Below are 15,423 nucleotides of genomic sequence, written 5' to 3'. Positions count from 1 at the left end.
CACCCAGATCCAGAGGGGTGTGGTGCCGAATTGTGAGATTCCTCTGAGTTGGGACAAGCTACAAGATATTTGCACTGCAGCTGTCAATGGCACAACACCTACGCAGCTCCACCCCCCTCCCACCCCCGTATTATACGCACAGAGACGCACAGACACAGGCACACACTCATGGTCATATTTCATATCTTGTGTTGTGTTATCTGCACGGTTGTTTCCGTCAAGCTGAGAAAATTCTTGTGCGACAATGACAGTGATTCATGTTACTGTGTTGTTAAAGATTAACGAATCTTCTGTTATAGTGTCTGGGTAATAGGATTGCACAGGCTATATTTGCTTACGGCGTGGCCGGCACTTTTATTATTCTTGTTCGGCCAAAGTTAAGTGATTAAGCAATGCCCCGTATAACAATATGCAATCAGCATTTTAATATTGCCACTTTAATATCTACCTGCTTCTCGAACTGTACGGTCAGGTAGTCCACTGGTTCCCAACCAAGGGCTTGGGCCCCTACAAAAGGTCACCAGAGAAATCTGAGGGGCCTGGAAATGATAAAATAAGGTAGAAAATGAGAGGTAACAAAGTAGATGCTTCTCAAATTTGTATTCATTTTTTTTCTCCAATTTTTTGCTTTTTTGTTAAATATTGGATACTTCTTACCTCTTTGGGCCTGAAGTTGTTATTTAAACAAAACCACCAGAGAAGTTTAGAGGAGAAATCCGAGAGGTCATACTCCAAAAAAGTGAAAACTGGTTTGTTCTTTAACAGTGCATTGAATTTTAAACTATAAGCTCTATTTCTAATTTTTTTTTTTTTTTTTCAACGTAAAATCTTAAACCGGAAAGTAGCTTTAGCTGTTGGTTGGTAGTGGAATAAAAGGTTCACTTTGAAATGTGGTGGAGTAGAAGTAAAAAAGTGGAATCAAACACCTTAAAGGTACAGTACCTGGGTGAATGTATTTTCACTACACCCAGAAGGCCTATTAATTATTTATGATGGGGGGGGGGTGTTTTTTGTTTTTGTGTTTTTTTGTTTGTTTGCTCATTTGTTTTTGTCAACGTTGTTGGATTTCTGTAATTTGGGAAATGTTCCTCCCTCTGTTTTTTCTTTCTTTTCTTTTTTTTTTTTCTCCTACTCCTGAACAGGTTCTGGACACGACAAAAGACTGATTCACTATCAGGCAATTTTAACGGTGGGAAAACAAATCATTTAGCGCTCAGCACTGTCAGCACATACCCCCGTGGGTTTGCTGCGCCCGCCTCGCCTTCTCACCTGAACGGAAGTGGACATAAAAGGCGGCGCAGGTGAAGCCAGCCGCTCGCCTCCTCCTCGTCCTCTGTCCAGGTGGTGCGGGACCGCGGCGCGCTCGCCTGTAGTCTGCTTTCGGCTCGAGGAGCGCAGCGGCATGCCGCCAGATATGTTTCACTCCTGTAAATATGAGACAACTTGAAATATTCTTCTTCTGTTTCCGATCAACCAGTAACCTCGCGGACCAATGGGGCTTATACTGCTGAGCCTGATTCTCCGGTACTGGATTACCACCGTGGAGGGTAAGCTCAAGTTTCTTTCGGCTTTAAAAAATCGAGGGCAACAAGTTTATAAAGTGCAGACAAAGAGAAACAGTTTCTCAAAAACATGCCATGAATTCTATCGTGATATTTAGGACTGGTTAACATGTTATGTTATTGTGAAATACTTGTTTTATCCAAGCAATTTATTAAGAGATGTATTCTTTTTGCTGCACTTGATCCTAATGTATAATGTTAATAAACTGGTCACATCCTGAATTAAACTCAACCTAGATATTTTGTCATGTCCCAAAAACTTCACGCACTTTTTAAAATTCACAACTCTGGAGAGGCTTCTAACTTGTTGCAGCAGATGTTGACATGTTCACTCCAGCTGGGCCCCGTGTTCATTTGCAATGCAGGATCATGTTCAGCTGGCAGCGCTGTTACTTGTGAGGAGTGTCTGCAGCTCAGTCCTAACTGTGCCTGGTGCACACAGGAGGTAAGCAGATGCAGGCAGACGACCGAAATGCATTCAAAAGTACAGGATTTCGCGACACAGATCGTTTTGTTTTTGTACGGTCGCACCTTCCGGGGTTTGTAAAACTGCTACTTCACGGCAAGAGTCTCACTAAACAGTCTCAGTCCTCCGTCTGTGAACGGTGCAATGTGTGATGTTTTTTTTCTTTCAACTCTCAGAATTTCACAGACTGGTTTTCAGTCAGCGAACGATGTGACACACTGGATATCTTACTAGAAAAGGGATGTGCCGGGGGCCAGCTGGAGTTCCCTGTTTCCAAAGGCCAAGTCCTCCAGGATCGCCCACTCGGGAAGAAGACAGGCAACACCAACAGCACTCAGATCTCCCCGCAGAAAATGGCCCTCAAGCTGCGAGCTGGTATGCAAACCCAAAGCACTCCGAATGGATGATTTGCCTCAGGAAGAGGTCGCTCATTTTCAGACAAAACTAAGGTGTCGATTTTGCTTCTGCACAGGCAGTCAGGTGACTTTCCAGGTCAAGATTCAACACACAGAGGACTACCCCGTGGACATGTACTACCTGATGGACCTGTCGGCATCCATGATAGACGATCTGGAGAGGATCAAGGACTTGGGTTCCTCTCTGTCTAAAGAGATGGCCAACCTCACCAGTAAATTCCGCATGGGCTTCGGCTCTTTCGTCGAGAAACCTGTCCTGCCTTTTATCAGGATCACGGAGGAAGAGCTGGCCAACCCCTGCAGGTATACGATAAATATTAAAACACGGCCGGAGACCTCAACAACATCCTCTGTTCTGAGATTAGTAAACCATCAGCAGTGTCACTTGGCATCCACACAAACTACCTTCTCAAATGTTTGTTTTTGACTTCTGGTGTGTTACAGCAGTGTAGAATCAACCTGCCTGCCGGCGTTCGGCTACAAACACGTCTTGTCTCTGACGAGCAACACCGACAAGTTCAACGAGATAATCGCAATGCAGCACGTGTCTGCGAATATTGATGTGCCAGAGTGTGGCTTTGACGCTGTCATGCAGGCAGCCGTTTGTGGGGTAAGATTTTGTTTTTAGAATTCCCGAGATGACAGATGTTAGGTTGGGATTCGGTCTTGTGAGTTGAGTTGACCCCCCCCCCCCGGTGTGTGTGATAACAAGGAGGATGAGCAACACAATGTGTCTCCTGATAGGACAAGATAGGCTGGAGGAATGATTCCATGCGTTTGCTGGTGTTTGTCAGTGATGCTGACTCACACTTCGGGATGGACAGTAAGATGGCCGGCATCGTGATTCCCAATGACGGGCAGTGTCACCTGGATGACAACAATGAGTACTCCATGTCCACAGTGCAGGTAAACCCACAGAGGTTCTTTTTTTTTTTTTTTTTTTAGAAAGACTTACCAGTATATGTTTTATATCTTGTTTATTTTTCAGAAACAGTTCATACACTTCATTCATTTTTTCATTTCTTTATTTAAACGGTTTCGTGACTTTCATTTCATGAGTTGTTTTAGGGTCAGCTGTGATGAACCGTCACTGCCACTACTGACATCTCACCTTTTTTTTTTTTTTTTTTTCTCAGGAGTATCCATCTCTTGGTCAGCTGATTGATAAGGTGGTGGAGAACAATATCTTGCTGATATTTGCTGTGACAGAAGAGCAGAAACACAACTATAAGGTAACAGCTCCGTCCTATAAGGGTATTAACTTCTTTCTAGCGGAAATCGGTCCGAACTAGAGCACTGAAAAATGCAAGCGTTTGAACGAGGACAGCGTTTACTTAGGGCAGCATATTTATGCATTGAGCTACATTCTCATTCAACCTGTTAGAACTAGCCCTCTTTCCTTCCCCAATCTTTTCTTTACTTTTTCAGGACTGTGAGCCAAGTCTGCCCACATTTGTAACTGTGAATTGTGCTGTTTATCTGTTGTAGAACTATGCAAATCTCATACCTGGCGCCACAGTCGGAGTCCTGGCGACAGATTCGCGGAACATCCTGGAACTGATCGTAACAGCATACAAAGTAAATAAATAGTCTTGGTGATCTGGATCTGCGGGTAGGCTGTGTGTGCAGGCACTGGTCCTAAGAAATAAGACAGATAACACCTGCAGTAAAACTGTGCTCAATTTAATTTAATGAAGTTATTTGTCAGCAAAACGTTTTAGGCTTGAGCCAGAGCTTTAACCGAAACACATACCTATAAATATAAGGCATGCATGAATTAACCCTCTGTAAGTCTACATTTTCACATCACAGCCAATAGACAGTTTCTCTGCCTTATCCATTCCTTCTCGTTCTCTCGCTTTTCCTCTTTGATTCTTTCTTCTATTAAGTTTTTCCCTCCACCACCCAGTGCTTTGCATCAGCATGTTCGACAGCAAGTCTCTTCTTGTCCCAGCTGTTTGATCTCCTCGTCCCTTTGACTCTGACTTGCTCTTTCCTCCCCACTCTCTCTCTCTGTCTTTGTCTGTCTCCCTCTTGCACTCTGTGACTGGTGGTGAGTCTGCAGTCCTCTAATTACTTCACCTGTACCGTCGTTTACACCCACCTTTAGTCTCTGCCACGTTGACCACACTAAAGAGAGGAGACCCTATTATCGCACAGATTAAAAAACAAACAGAGGGATATTTAGTGACAGAGGACAGATGATTAGTATTTACACTTATCTGCAATTTTGGTTAATAGATAGTTTAGCCATCCTGCTTTAAATACCCTACAACATATTTACTGAATAACAGTTAAGTCTTTTAAATATGTTTTACCTGCTTTACCTTAACCCATCTTTGATTAGGTGTATCCCATGACCATCCCCCTGTTTTCTCCTCCTTAGTCACACCCAAGACACAGTACAATTGCAGGCCTACAGGAAACACAAAATTATTCACCCGCCGTCAGCAACCAGACAGTCCGTCACGGAGTTCATTAGTCAGTCAAACGCAGTCTCTCCTCCAGCTGAGGTTAGCTGTCACGCTGTCCTCAGGTGTTTCGTACGGCCGAGCACACCTGGGATGATGACTCACCCAAAAAGAGATAGGAGATAGATAGGACGTTTAAAATAGCCTCGGCATATCAAAGGTCAGCGCAGGGAGAAAGCAAGATTCCACTTAAAGCCCTGGAGATCCCACTTCATGATTAAAAAAAGACAGCATTTTGATTTGATAGCTGGGTTTTGGTGATTTTTTTTTTTTTTTGGTTGCTGTTTTGGAGAGGAAAACCCTTCTTTTTAGTACCAGACCATGCTGCCACTGCGGCCAATTATTATGTACTGTTTTCCAGGAACTGCGTTCAGAGATCGAACTGGAGGTCCTTGGAGACACAGAGGAGCTGCAGATGTCCTTCACAGCCATTTGCCCAAACGGGACTGTCGTCCCTGACCTAAAACGCTGCTCCAACATCAAACCAGGAGAGATGGTCAGCTGCTTTTGCACAGCATGATGACACAGTAGGAAGACACGAACAGCAAAACGGTTGTAGGCACCAAAGATAAAAACATTAGGATATAAGGTTGGAAAAGTGACCAAAAACTATAAAAGTGAAAGAAAATAAATAAATAGACAAAAGATCACATGATAATTAGTCTAATCACCACATAAAGCTGTTTGTGCGCTCTATTTTATCTAGAGCTGCAGTGATTGCGAACCAATGAACTCGAATGTCAGAAAATTAATCGGTAACTATTTTGATAATCTGTTAATCGTTTCAGTAATTTCATGCAAAAATGGGAAACATTCTCTAGCCCCAGCCTCTCAACGGTCAGGATCTGCTGTTTGTCTTATATGATAGTACATTTAATATGTCTGGGTTTTCGACTGTTGGCCGAATCAAAACAAGCAATTTGATGGCATAACCTTGGGCTGTTGGAAAATATAATGGGCATTTTTGATTTCTATTTTCTGATATACGCAAAACAATATATCGATTTATCGGGAAAATAATCGACAAGTTTATCCATAATGAAAATAATCATTAGTTGCAGCCCTAATCTTATCTTTGGTTCAACTGGGTGGTTTTGTTGAATTAAAATGATAAAGCTGGTGGTATTCTGTATTTTTCTTATTCACAACAAAGCCCATGAAAAGACCAGAACCAACAATGCATTAGTTTGTCTCTTTTCTGACTCTCCCAGTCTGTCCATGTCTCTCTTCATTTAAAAAGAATTGTCTTTAAAAATTGGGTCACATACAAAATTTTCATTCTTTAAATAGGCTAAATAATGTCCTAAAACAGCCGGGCACTGCAGTATTTAGCAGATGTTCCTCAAAGCAGAGTGAATTGTGCATTTGTTGGGGAATATTTTCGGAAACGGGTTAATACGCATTTGGTGCCCTAGTGAGTATTTCTGTCAGCAGGAGGGTTTATGTGGGACGGATTCAAAATGATCACGTTCTTCAGTCACTGTCAGTTAGTGCAAACTTGTGGCTCATTGATGTGCTTTTTAATGGTTTTTTGACAACAACTGAGCTCTATGGCACAGAGGAATGAGCTGTATCGGGCTTTGAATACACAGGCTAAACTTGTTCAAATCAATTCATTGTTAGTTTTGGGCTTTTCATGAGACTTCCTCTTGGCTCCTCAGGTAGTGTTCAACGTGTCTGTCGAGCTCCCAGGTTGCCTGTCAGGATCGCGGCACTTCTCCCTCAAGCCGGTGGGCTTACAGGACAGTTTGGAGGTGGAACTGGAGTCTCTCTGCTCGTGTGACTGCCGGGAGCCTCCTGAAGCAAACAGCAGCCAGTGCACTGAGGGCCAAGGGGCTTTCCAGTGCGGCATGTGCGTGTGTCACCCGGGGTTCCTGGGAGCACAGTGCGAATGCAATGAGGAGAGCGCTTTGTTGAGCAACTGCGTCGCAAACAATGAGTCCAAGATATGCAGTGGTCAAGGGCAGTGCTACTGCGGACAGTGTGTGTGTCATTCATCCAGCTTTGGCCGCATCTACGGGCCTTATTGCGAGTGCGACAATTACTCTTGTGTTCGCTTCCGTGGGGAGCTCTGTGGAGGTGAGTGGTTACATGTGAAGATTATGAATTATCTACAGGTTGTTGCGGTGAGCCTGTTTATTAGAATTAATTTGTGTTTTTAGGCCACGGGGCGTGTGACTGCGGGGAGTGTCACTGTCAAAGTGGCTGGACAGGGGAGTATTGCAACTGCAGCACCAGCACCGAAGCGTGCGTGTCGGAGGACGGCGCTCTCTGCAGCGGCAGGGGGAAATGTGAGTGTGGCCAGTGCGTCTGCTCGGTAGCTGGAGCATCTGGGGACAAGTGTGAGAAATGCCCAACATGTGGGGACGCCTGCAGCTCTGCAAGGTGAGTACACATTCATGCCACCAGCTCTTAGGAGGTGAATAAGGATGTAATGTAGAGGTTTTTTCTGCTTTACCTCTTTTATTGATGTTTCTTTACCTTGAAGATATAAGATGTTGTCTCGTTACGCCACATGATCTGTCTGTTCTTTTGAGTTCAGGCGTATCGGGTTCTGGTTCTCTTGTTCACGTGTCTTCACCTTCCATGTGGCATCAAAAGACAGCTAATGTCCTCAACATAGAACTAAGAGATTTCCTTCCTCCATTGTAAAGCAGCTGTCAGAGCTAGTGCCATTTGATACCACTGTTATAGAGGAAACAGGTGATACAGAGTGAGAGAAGCCTTGGGAAAACTCCGATAAGTGACCAACACTGTGATTTCTCTGTACTCACCGTGTCAGTGATTGAAGCCTCATTAAACCTTAACCTAACAAGAGGTGCTGTATCATCTCTCAGAAAAAACTGACTTTTTTTGTTTTTCCACTTGTTTTAACATCAGGACCTGTGTAGAGTGCCATCTCCAAGAAAAGGATGATGCCGAGTTTTGTGATCAAAGGTGCAGCGTCCCTCAAATTACCATCAACACAACAGCAGGTAAATCATCACTGCTGCATTAAATGGAAAGATGCACTTGGAAATGATTGAATATAGTGCAGTTTCAGCTTCTTTTCTGCACAAATCTTTTTCCTTATGACAAGTGTGGGGTTGGGTAACATGGTCCAAATCATTAGTATGGATATTTCCTAAAAATCAGATATTAAAATATTGAATAAACTGTGTTCGACTGTGATGCATTACAGTAAAAGTCTTTGTATCTTTCAAAACAAAAGCTTTAGTTGCAAATTTTGAATTGGAGAATTGATGATCTGGAGAAAGATCATCAATTTGGAAAACAGAAATTTGGAAAACGATAACATGATAAGATCATAACGTAACAATAGGATTTCACGGAAATTCTGTAAATGATAATATTGAATCACTGCCCTACCCAAGTCAGGTGTTTCTCCAAAATGTCAGCTTTGAAATTTATGTAGTTGATTTTTGAAAAGATTTGATCAACTCAAAAGTTACATTATTTCTCCAGTCAATGGAGCAGGACGATGTGGACCATTCCAGTGATCGGGAATGTTTTAGCCTTTTCCCTAAAGTGTAAATATAAATCTTAACTAGATCTGGACCGATACATCAGCCAGGTCAATACATCAGCTGATATTAGCTTATTGCAGATATATTGGAATCGGTGTGAACGTCGGCCAATAGGTAATAAGAAATTGCAGTACAGAAATGCCACAAGTTGATTTTAAAACTGTAAAATTTCCAGCAAAGTATATCTCGTTGTCATGATTCTTTTAAAAAACAAATCTGAAGGATCTGTGTTGTTTTGTTGTGATTGCTGTTAAAATAATTACTATTAATTAACTATTAATTATAGATATCTTGTTAATGTATTTCTTTTAAACTCCCAAATACTGATATCGGTATCAGTCTCAGAATTTTCTCCAAAGCATTTCATACGTTTATGGATTGCAGACAAACATTTATCTCAGGTCCTGCCAGTACAAGGAGAAAATCAACTGGCTGATATTTAAAAACCTGTTAAACCACCGGGAATATTTTGTTGCCTTTACAAAGTTACATGATCATCAAAAGTAGTTGCTGGTGGGGACTGTTTTTAAAACTCTAGGGCGTCCTGGTGGCCTAGTGGTTAAAGCTCCTCTAACGAGCCTTGCTCGATGCTGGACACAGACCTTGGTACCCTCTCTGTCTCGCTCTCACACAATATTTCTTCTTTGTCTCTCACAATGTCCGTCTCTAATAAAGTCCAAAGAAAGGGTAGCTAAAACAGCTAGCAAACAGCAACTTTTGTGAGGCAAAAAAAAAAAAAAAAATTAGAACCAGTGTCATGTACGCTTTCTCCCAGTGTGATTTTTTTTTTTTTTTTCTTTTTTTTTTTTGGATAACATCCAGTACCTGAAAAGTGAAGGGTGTTTTGGCGTCCACACTTGGATGTCCCAGTTTCATGGAAAAGATTAACAAGGAAGAATTTACAAAACAGTCCCTGCTTGCATCTGCCGCCATGTGACCATGTTTTGATGATCGCTTGCCTGAGCTGTAAATGCTTGTTGTCGCTAGAGTTTGTCGTCTCGGCTCACTGTTTTAGATAGTGGAATCAACATAGGGCCATGCTAAGTTTTCCCATGGGTCAGAGATTTGGAGGAATGCTGACCTGCGTCAACTTGGTGGTCTCTCTGAAGCCCGATTTCCCCCCCCCCCCCTCTAACACAACACCATCCATGTCCATTCAGGCAACACCGGAAAATGGGGAACATATTATTTACCTTGTCGTACAGGCAGAGCTATTGTAGAGCATGTGAATGGCCAAAGGACCTCGTCCTCCTCGATAGAAGAGATTATTTTAAACCTGCTATTCTTGTGCAAGCTGATAGGTATATCTGATTATCAAAGAGGATTTTCAGGCTTCAGATGTAAAATACAATGGTGTGGTCCACACACACATGCACACACACCAGATTGTAGTTTTTGATATGGAAATCACACCGACAGCACAACAGAGGGGACTGTATCCCTTTACATTCGCAGCACAATGTCGAAAGGGAAGATGATATACGATGGATTCATCCCTTCTGTATGGATTTGTATGTTTCCTCTCAGATTATGACAAGGGCCCTTCTATGTCATGCACGCTGATGACGGAGAATGAGTGCTGGATCTCATTTAATGTGGTGGAAGGTGAGACAGGGACCACTGCCTACAATCTCCAGATGTACGGTAAGCCTTACAACAACAGAGAAAACAGATAAAACAAAAGGGAGTCCTGGCATGAGTATCGTCTCATCTCATCTTCTGTTCTGTTCCAGGTTGCCCAGAGCCTCCTAACATCCCCATGATTATTATGGGAGTCTCCCTTTCCGTTGTGTGTATTGGCCTGATCCTGCTGTGCGTGTGGAAGATGCTGGTGTCGGTCCACGACCGTAAAGAGGTGGCCAAGTTTGAGGCTGAGAGGGCAAAGGCAAAATGGCAGACGGTAAGAATTGGAAGTCATTTAAAAGATGCAGCCGGGAATATTTTTCTTACTGTCCACAAATCCCATGAAAACACTGAAACCCACAATGAACACATCTTTCTAACAAACATTATCTGTGTGATAAACCAAAGCCTGATATAGCTCACACCTCCTTTCTTGTCCAAAAACTGTTCAAAACTTATTTTATTAAGCCAAAGGATACTCATCTGTTGTAATGTAAAAAATAAATAAATAAAAATTGATAGTGCAATATAAAAAATATGAATGGATTTTGTCCATTCTATCATTATTCTTTGTATTACTTTAATTTGAGGGATAATCATGAGTTTAACTTTCGAAACTACGGTTCCCAGAATGCTTGGGGAGATGCAAACAGGAAGTTTAATGTTGCCATGGAGTCAGTCTAGTTAGCTGCGGGCTACAACTTGAGCCCTGTTTTTTCTTTAACCTATATTTGTTTACATTTCGGCAAATTGGCACCAATGAAAGTACGCCGAATTATCTGTGAGCAGTTCCTGTTTGCATTGTACCCATGGGTGTACAGACAGCTCCAGCTGGATTGCTTTGACACTGAAGAAAACTTAAAAATGCGTTGATTCTCAGGCAGGTTCAAGAGTTATAAAGGTGAGTCTTTTTTTCTGGTTTCTTAGCGCATTTCTTTCTGTTTTAACTAAGCGGACATTTATTCACCATGACATCGGAGATAATGATATCCTCAGAAAAGGCATGTTACTCTGAATTTACATGTCGTCTGTGTCAAATCTATGTGTTCCAATTTGTCATCATTTTCAGCAAAATGCGGCAATCGGGCGGTTTTCAGGTACCTGAATTGCCTCTCACCTCAGGCAGTATCAGCTCGGCCTCCCAGTTTGAAAACCTCTGCCAAAACCCAGCCAAATGTACATCTTTCCTCACTCTCATGCTTTCACAGTTCTGTGATGCTGTGAAATATTACAATGGGGTAAAACATAGGCTAAACAGTCTTCAAATTTTGAGCTGCAAGGTATTTAATAGAGCGGTTGGCACATTTTATAAAACTAAGTTGAATATTCTCTAAACTGTAAGTTGCTCATTAAATCACCAAGCCACATTTTAACAGTTGGGAGAGTAAGTCTTTTTCCAAAATGTTGTGTTTTTTTTTTGTTTTTTTTGTTTGTTTTTTGATTTATACAAGAACTCTTACAAACACATTATTGAACCATGTCCACATGATCCTTCATTATGATGAACATGGGCACATTAGTTCATTTTGAGTCAATCCCACATAAACCATCCTGCTGCCGTACATATTTACTAGAGCAAGAAAATCCGCAGCTAAAAATAGTCCCCAAAAAAATGCACTATTTACTCCTGTTTCAGGAATGTTTGCTAACAAATTTAAATGTCCAGCTGATTTAGGAACGTAGCCTTTTGTAAAAGCAAAAATATGTATTCCTGACCCATTTTCATGATTTACATTTTGAATATGAGCTTGAGCCTGAGAACCAGTGTCAAGCTGGGGATGTTGGAAAGGAGGAAGGACTAACACATTCTTGGTTTTCGGCCTTTTTTTCATGGGAATTGTTGACAATAACAAATAATATAAAAATATCGGAGCCTTTATGTGTTGGTGACAGTATTTTAATTATCTGCTTTGTGTCTTTGTTTTTCTTTAGGGGACCAACCCTTTGTTCAGAAGCTCAACGTCTACATTCAGAAATGTAACTTATAAGAACACACAGAGAGAAAAGTGTATTACAATGGTTCACTACTGATGATAAACTGGAGGCAATGCAAACCGACATCTAAGTGCACTTAAGTGTGTGTGTGTGTGTGTGTGTGTGTGTGTATGAGACAGAGAAAAATGTGTTTTTGTATGAATCTCTGTGTTGATTCAGAGATGTTATAACACAGTAGACAACACTGTGACCAGACGGACACTACATGATGAATTTGCTGCTGTAAAAGTGCACTGCCGATGTACTGTTAAAAACACTACACTTTCCCGTTGCATGATCCTGCAAACTTACACTAATGTTTGTCCACTGTAACATGCAGCTTGGGAAGGAGGAGTCTACGCTATGAGTGGTCTACTACTGAAAAAAAAAAAATCCTTTGTTTATTTTAATGAATGTAAATATACAGGTGGATGATTGTGATTTTTAATATTGCGTTTTTTCTTATTTTAAAGTGAGGCTGAGCCTTTGATGTTAATAATTGAGTTTTTCTAATGGCATGGCATAAAAATAAAACTGAATTTTGACTTATTGTGAAATCATACTTTTTGCAGTGTTTAGCAGTTTGTGTTAAAGTCTAGTTCTATCTTATATTGTGCTCACATGGTGCATTTTCCTAAATAAAGTTGTGTTTCCTTGGGGTGAGAGAGTATTCCAGTGTAGGAGTAGTGGCTGGTTTCTGGGTCTCTGTCATCTATTGTGTTCTGTGCACGGTACTTGACGGGAACTTGGAAGGTTTTGCCCCAGGCCCCAAAACAAGTTAATCCAGTGAGGTTAGGGCTGATTAGGGGAACAGGTAGTGAAACCACCAACTCTCCCAACTCTCCCAACTCTCTATACAGAATAGTTCAAACTGGCTCAACCCCATCGAGCTGCAGAAGTAAAATACTGCTGACGTGCAATTCCTCTGGATTGAGTACTTTAAATTTTTAATACTTTATATTTGTCCTGCTAAGAATTCTGTTCTTTTACTTAAGTTAAAATGTGAATACGGGACTTTTACTTTTAAATAAGCATTTTTACAGAGTGGTACTGGTACTTTTACTTAAGACTCTGAGTTGGGTGATTTCAGGAAGAGTGGGAGAGTTTTTTGGCAAATTTCTGTTTAGACTATAAGGGTTTGTCCAGTCCAAGTAAAGCAAGGTTTTTAAATTGGAATATCTACATAAACTCCATGTGCCACCTTTTTGCGGAAGTGTAATTTTCTGATTGAGCGGGACACTTTTGTTGTTGAAGTGGGACGCTTACTTTAGGATTAAAACTTAAGAATAAAAAAACACACGTACAACATTTGTTCAGGTATCTCTGTTTACTTCAGAGTTTATACATAGAGTAGATTAATTCACCTGATTCAGTAATAATGTTCAGCAATAAAGTGCACTGCTACTGAATACAATGAATCAGGAGTCAACATATTAGTCAGGTGGCAATAGATAGTAATCTGAAAAAAAAGATTAAATTCATTGCAATATAAGCTACAATATTCCCTCTCCTTTACTCCTTTGCTTTCCGTCATACTCTGTTTTGTGTGATTGCTGCCAATGCATGGGGAATAAGCGAAACATGATGAAACATGTTTGATATCTCAAGAAATACATACAGCTTCCCCATACTTCAGTGCCTGACATGCTGTAAAAAAAAAAAATGGCAGTGATATCGCCACCATGTGGTAAGAAATGAGCAAACAAATATTGCAAAAATGTTTTTGGCTAATACCCGGGCAAAGGTGAGACGCAGAAGGGAAAATTCTGGTGTCTGTGGATTCAGTGGATGACGCTGAAGGGGACTGATACAGGCCACGCCCATTTGCATCATAACCATTTTTCCACCATTTTGAATTTTTTGCTAGACATAGGTTTGACTCCCTATCCCCTATCTTTCATCCTGCCTTCACCAAACCTTCTCACATCCCATGTTTGGACAACTTTGAACACTGCGCATGTGTTTGATTTGACATATCATTTATCGTTTTTCCACGACTGGCTGACACATTTTTGTGGGTGTGGTCAAATCAATTCAACCTAATGTAACGCTTGGATGCTTCTGCCAATGGCGACCAATTTTTTTGGCCGAAGTGTACAGACTGAGACCACATATAAGGTTAAAGGGATTTCCTACTGTTTTGCCACTAGAGGCATTATGGTAAAAAAAAACAAAACAAAAAAAACCAAACAAACAAATATGGCTTATTACAAATTGCTACTACTCCCACAAACTGATGACTAGAAAACACGATTCCACTTGTAAAATGTCAAGCATGACTACGCCGTGTTAGCTTTTAAACAGCCTATTGATATGTCTTATAGTTAATGAGTTATTAATTGTTTAATGAAACTGTAAAGGCTACAAACTCGACAGACAACTGACTGACAAAAGGTGAAATGCTTCACATAGTCAAAAAGTTGTTGCCACTGTGTGGCCAGTTATTGATGTTTGATTAGACTAATACTTTTATACCTACATCTTTAATACATGTTCATGTCCCTATTTGCCTCTTTACTCACCGCTTGCAGGAAGCGACTGCAGTGGATGCAGAAATCACACGCATTTTCCTCAGGAAATGGTTTGACGTTGAAGTTTTATTTCACTTCTCTTTTCTCCCTAGGGCTAATGTGTACACAAGATGAACTACCACTGCAATTTCATATATTTGTACATAGTTATATATACACGTAACTTCGCTGACTTGCTGCTATGAGTAGTTTTATGCTGAAAAGTTTTGTCCCAATCAAGCTCAAATACTCTGTCCCCCTTTAACTAACACTGTCAGGTTGACTGAGACTGTGATTTATGTCTAATTTTCTTAAAATCAGTTCAGACTATATGTTTTTGTTATATTGTAAGACATTTTAAGATACCAACCACTGCAATATATTTACCTATCTGTCTATCTACCTATCAACCTACCTATCAACTTACCTACCTACCTATCTATCTATCTATCTATCTATCTATCTGTCTGTCTGTCTGTCTGTCTGTCTGTCTGTCTGTCTGTCTGTCTGTCTGTCTGTCTATCTGTCTGTCTGTCTGTTTGTCTGTCTATCTATCTATCTATCTATCTATCTATCTATCTATCTATCTATCTGTCTATCTATCTATCTATCTATCTATCTGTCTGTCTGTCTGTCTGTTTGTCTGTCTATTTATCTATCTATCTATCTATCTATCTATCTGTCTACCTACCTATCTACCTATCTGTCTATCAGTCTAAATAAAGTGTTGTTGCTGTGTCCCAGTGAAAACAGACCGGCAGGAATGCAGCCTCCAGACCGGAGAGCAGCAGTAACTCTTCCGTCAGACGTGACGTCGCCGGTCCCCTGCTGAAAAACTGAACTTTGCCAAGGTGTTAATGTTCAGGTGCCTTGT

The 15,423-nt window shown here is 41.1% G+C and overlaps 1 protein-coding gene across 6 annotated transcripts in view; it reads left to right on the top strand.

Moving 5' to 3' along the window:
• itgb6 (integrin, beta 6) overlaps positions 1 to 15,423 on the top strand; it is a 34,459-nt gene that overhangs the window by 722 nt on the left and 18,314 nt on the right. The window contains exons 1-16 of one of the 6 annotated variants that reach the window (XM_040139570.1): positions 483 to 558; positions 1,478 to 1,547; positions 1,928 to 2,007; positions 2,205 to 2,403; positions 2,501 to 2,747; positions 2,889 to 3,054; positions 3,189 to 3,350; positions 3,581 to 3,676; positions 3,933 to 4,022; positions 5,277 to 5,411; positions 6,577 to 6,994; positions 7,078 to 7,300; positions 7,796 to 7,890; positions 9,970 to 10,086; positions 10,176 to 10,342; positions 11,998 to 12,588. In XM_040139570.1, coding sequence (XP_039995504.1) covers positions 1,493 to 1,547; positions 1,928 to 2,007; positions 2,205 to 2,403; positions 2,501 to 2,747; positions 2,889 to 3,054; positions 3,189 to 3,350; positions 3,581 to 3,676; positions 3,933 to 4,022; positions 5,277 to 5,411; positions 6,577 to 6,994; positions 7,078 to 7,300; positions 7,796 to 7,890; positions 9,970 to 10,086; positions 10,176 to 10,342; positions 11,998 to 12,096 — 2,349 coding nt within the window. In that variant the 5' untranslated portion in view covers positions 483 to 558; positions 1,478 to 1,492 and the 3' untranslated portion in view covers positions 12,097 to 12,588. Of the gene's footprint in view, positions 1 to 482; positions 559 to 1,327; positions 1,548 to 1,927; positions 2,008 to 2,204; positions 2,404 to 2,500; positions 2,748 to 2,888; positions 3,055 to 3,188; positions 3,351 to 3,580; positions 3,677 to 3,932; positions 4,023 to 5,276; positions 5,412 to 6,576; positions 6,995 to 7,077; positions 7,301 to 7,795; positions 7,891 to 9,969; positions 10,087 to 10,175; positions 10,343 to 11,997; positions 12,589 to 15,423 lie in introns of those variants that run through there. The other 5 variants (XM_040139562.1, XR_005708389.1, XM_040139549.1 and 2 more) reach the window with 5 other exon arrangements.

This window comes from Xiphias gladius, chromosome 1, assembly GCF_016859285.1.
Source record: "Xiphias gladius isolate SHS-SW01 ecotype Sanya breed wild chromosome 1, ASM1685928v1, whole genome shotgun sequence".
Classification (NCBI taxonomy): domain Eukaryota; kingdom Metazoa; phylum Chordata; class Actinopteri; order Istiophoriformes; family Xiphiidae; genus Xiphias; species Xiphias gladius.
Note: the sequence above shows the minus strand (reverse complement) of the source record. Positions and strands in the feature narration are given on the sequence as shown.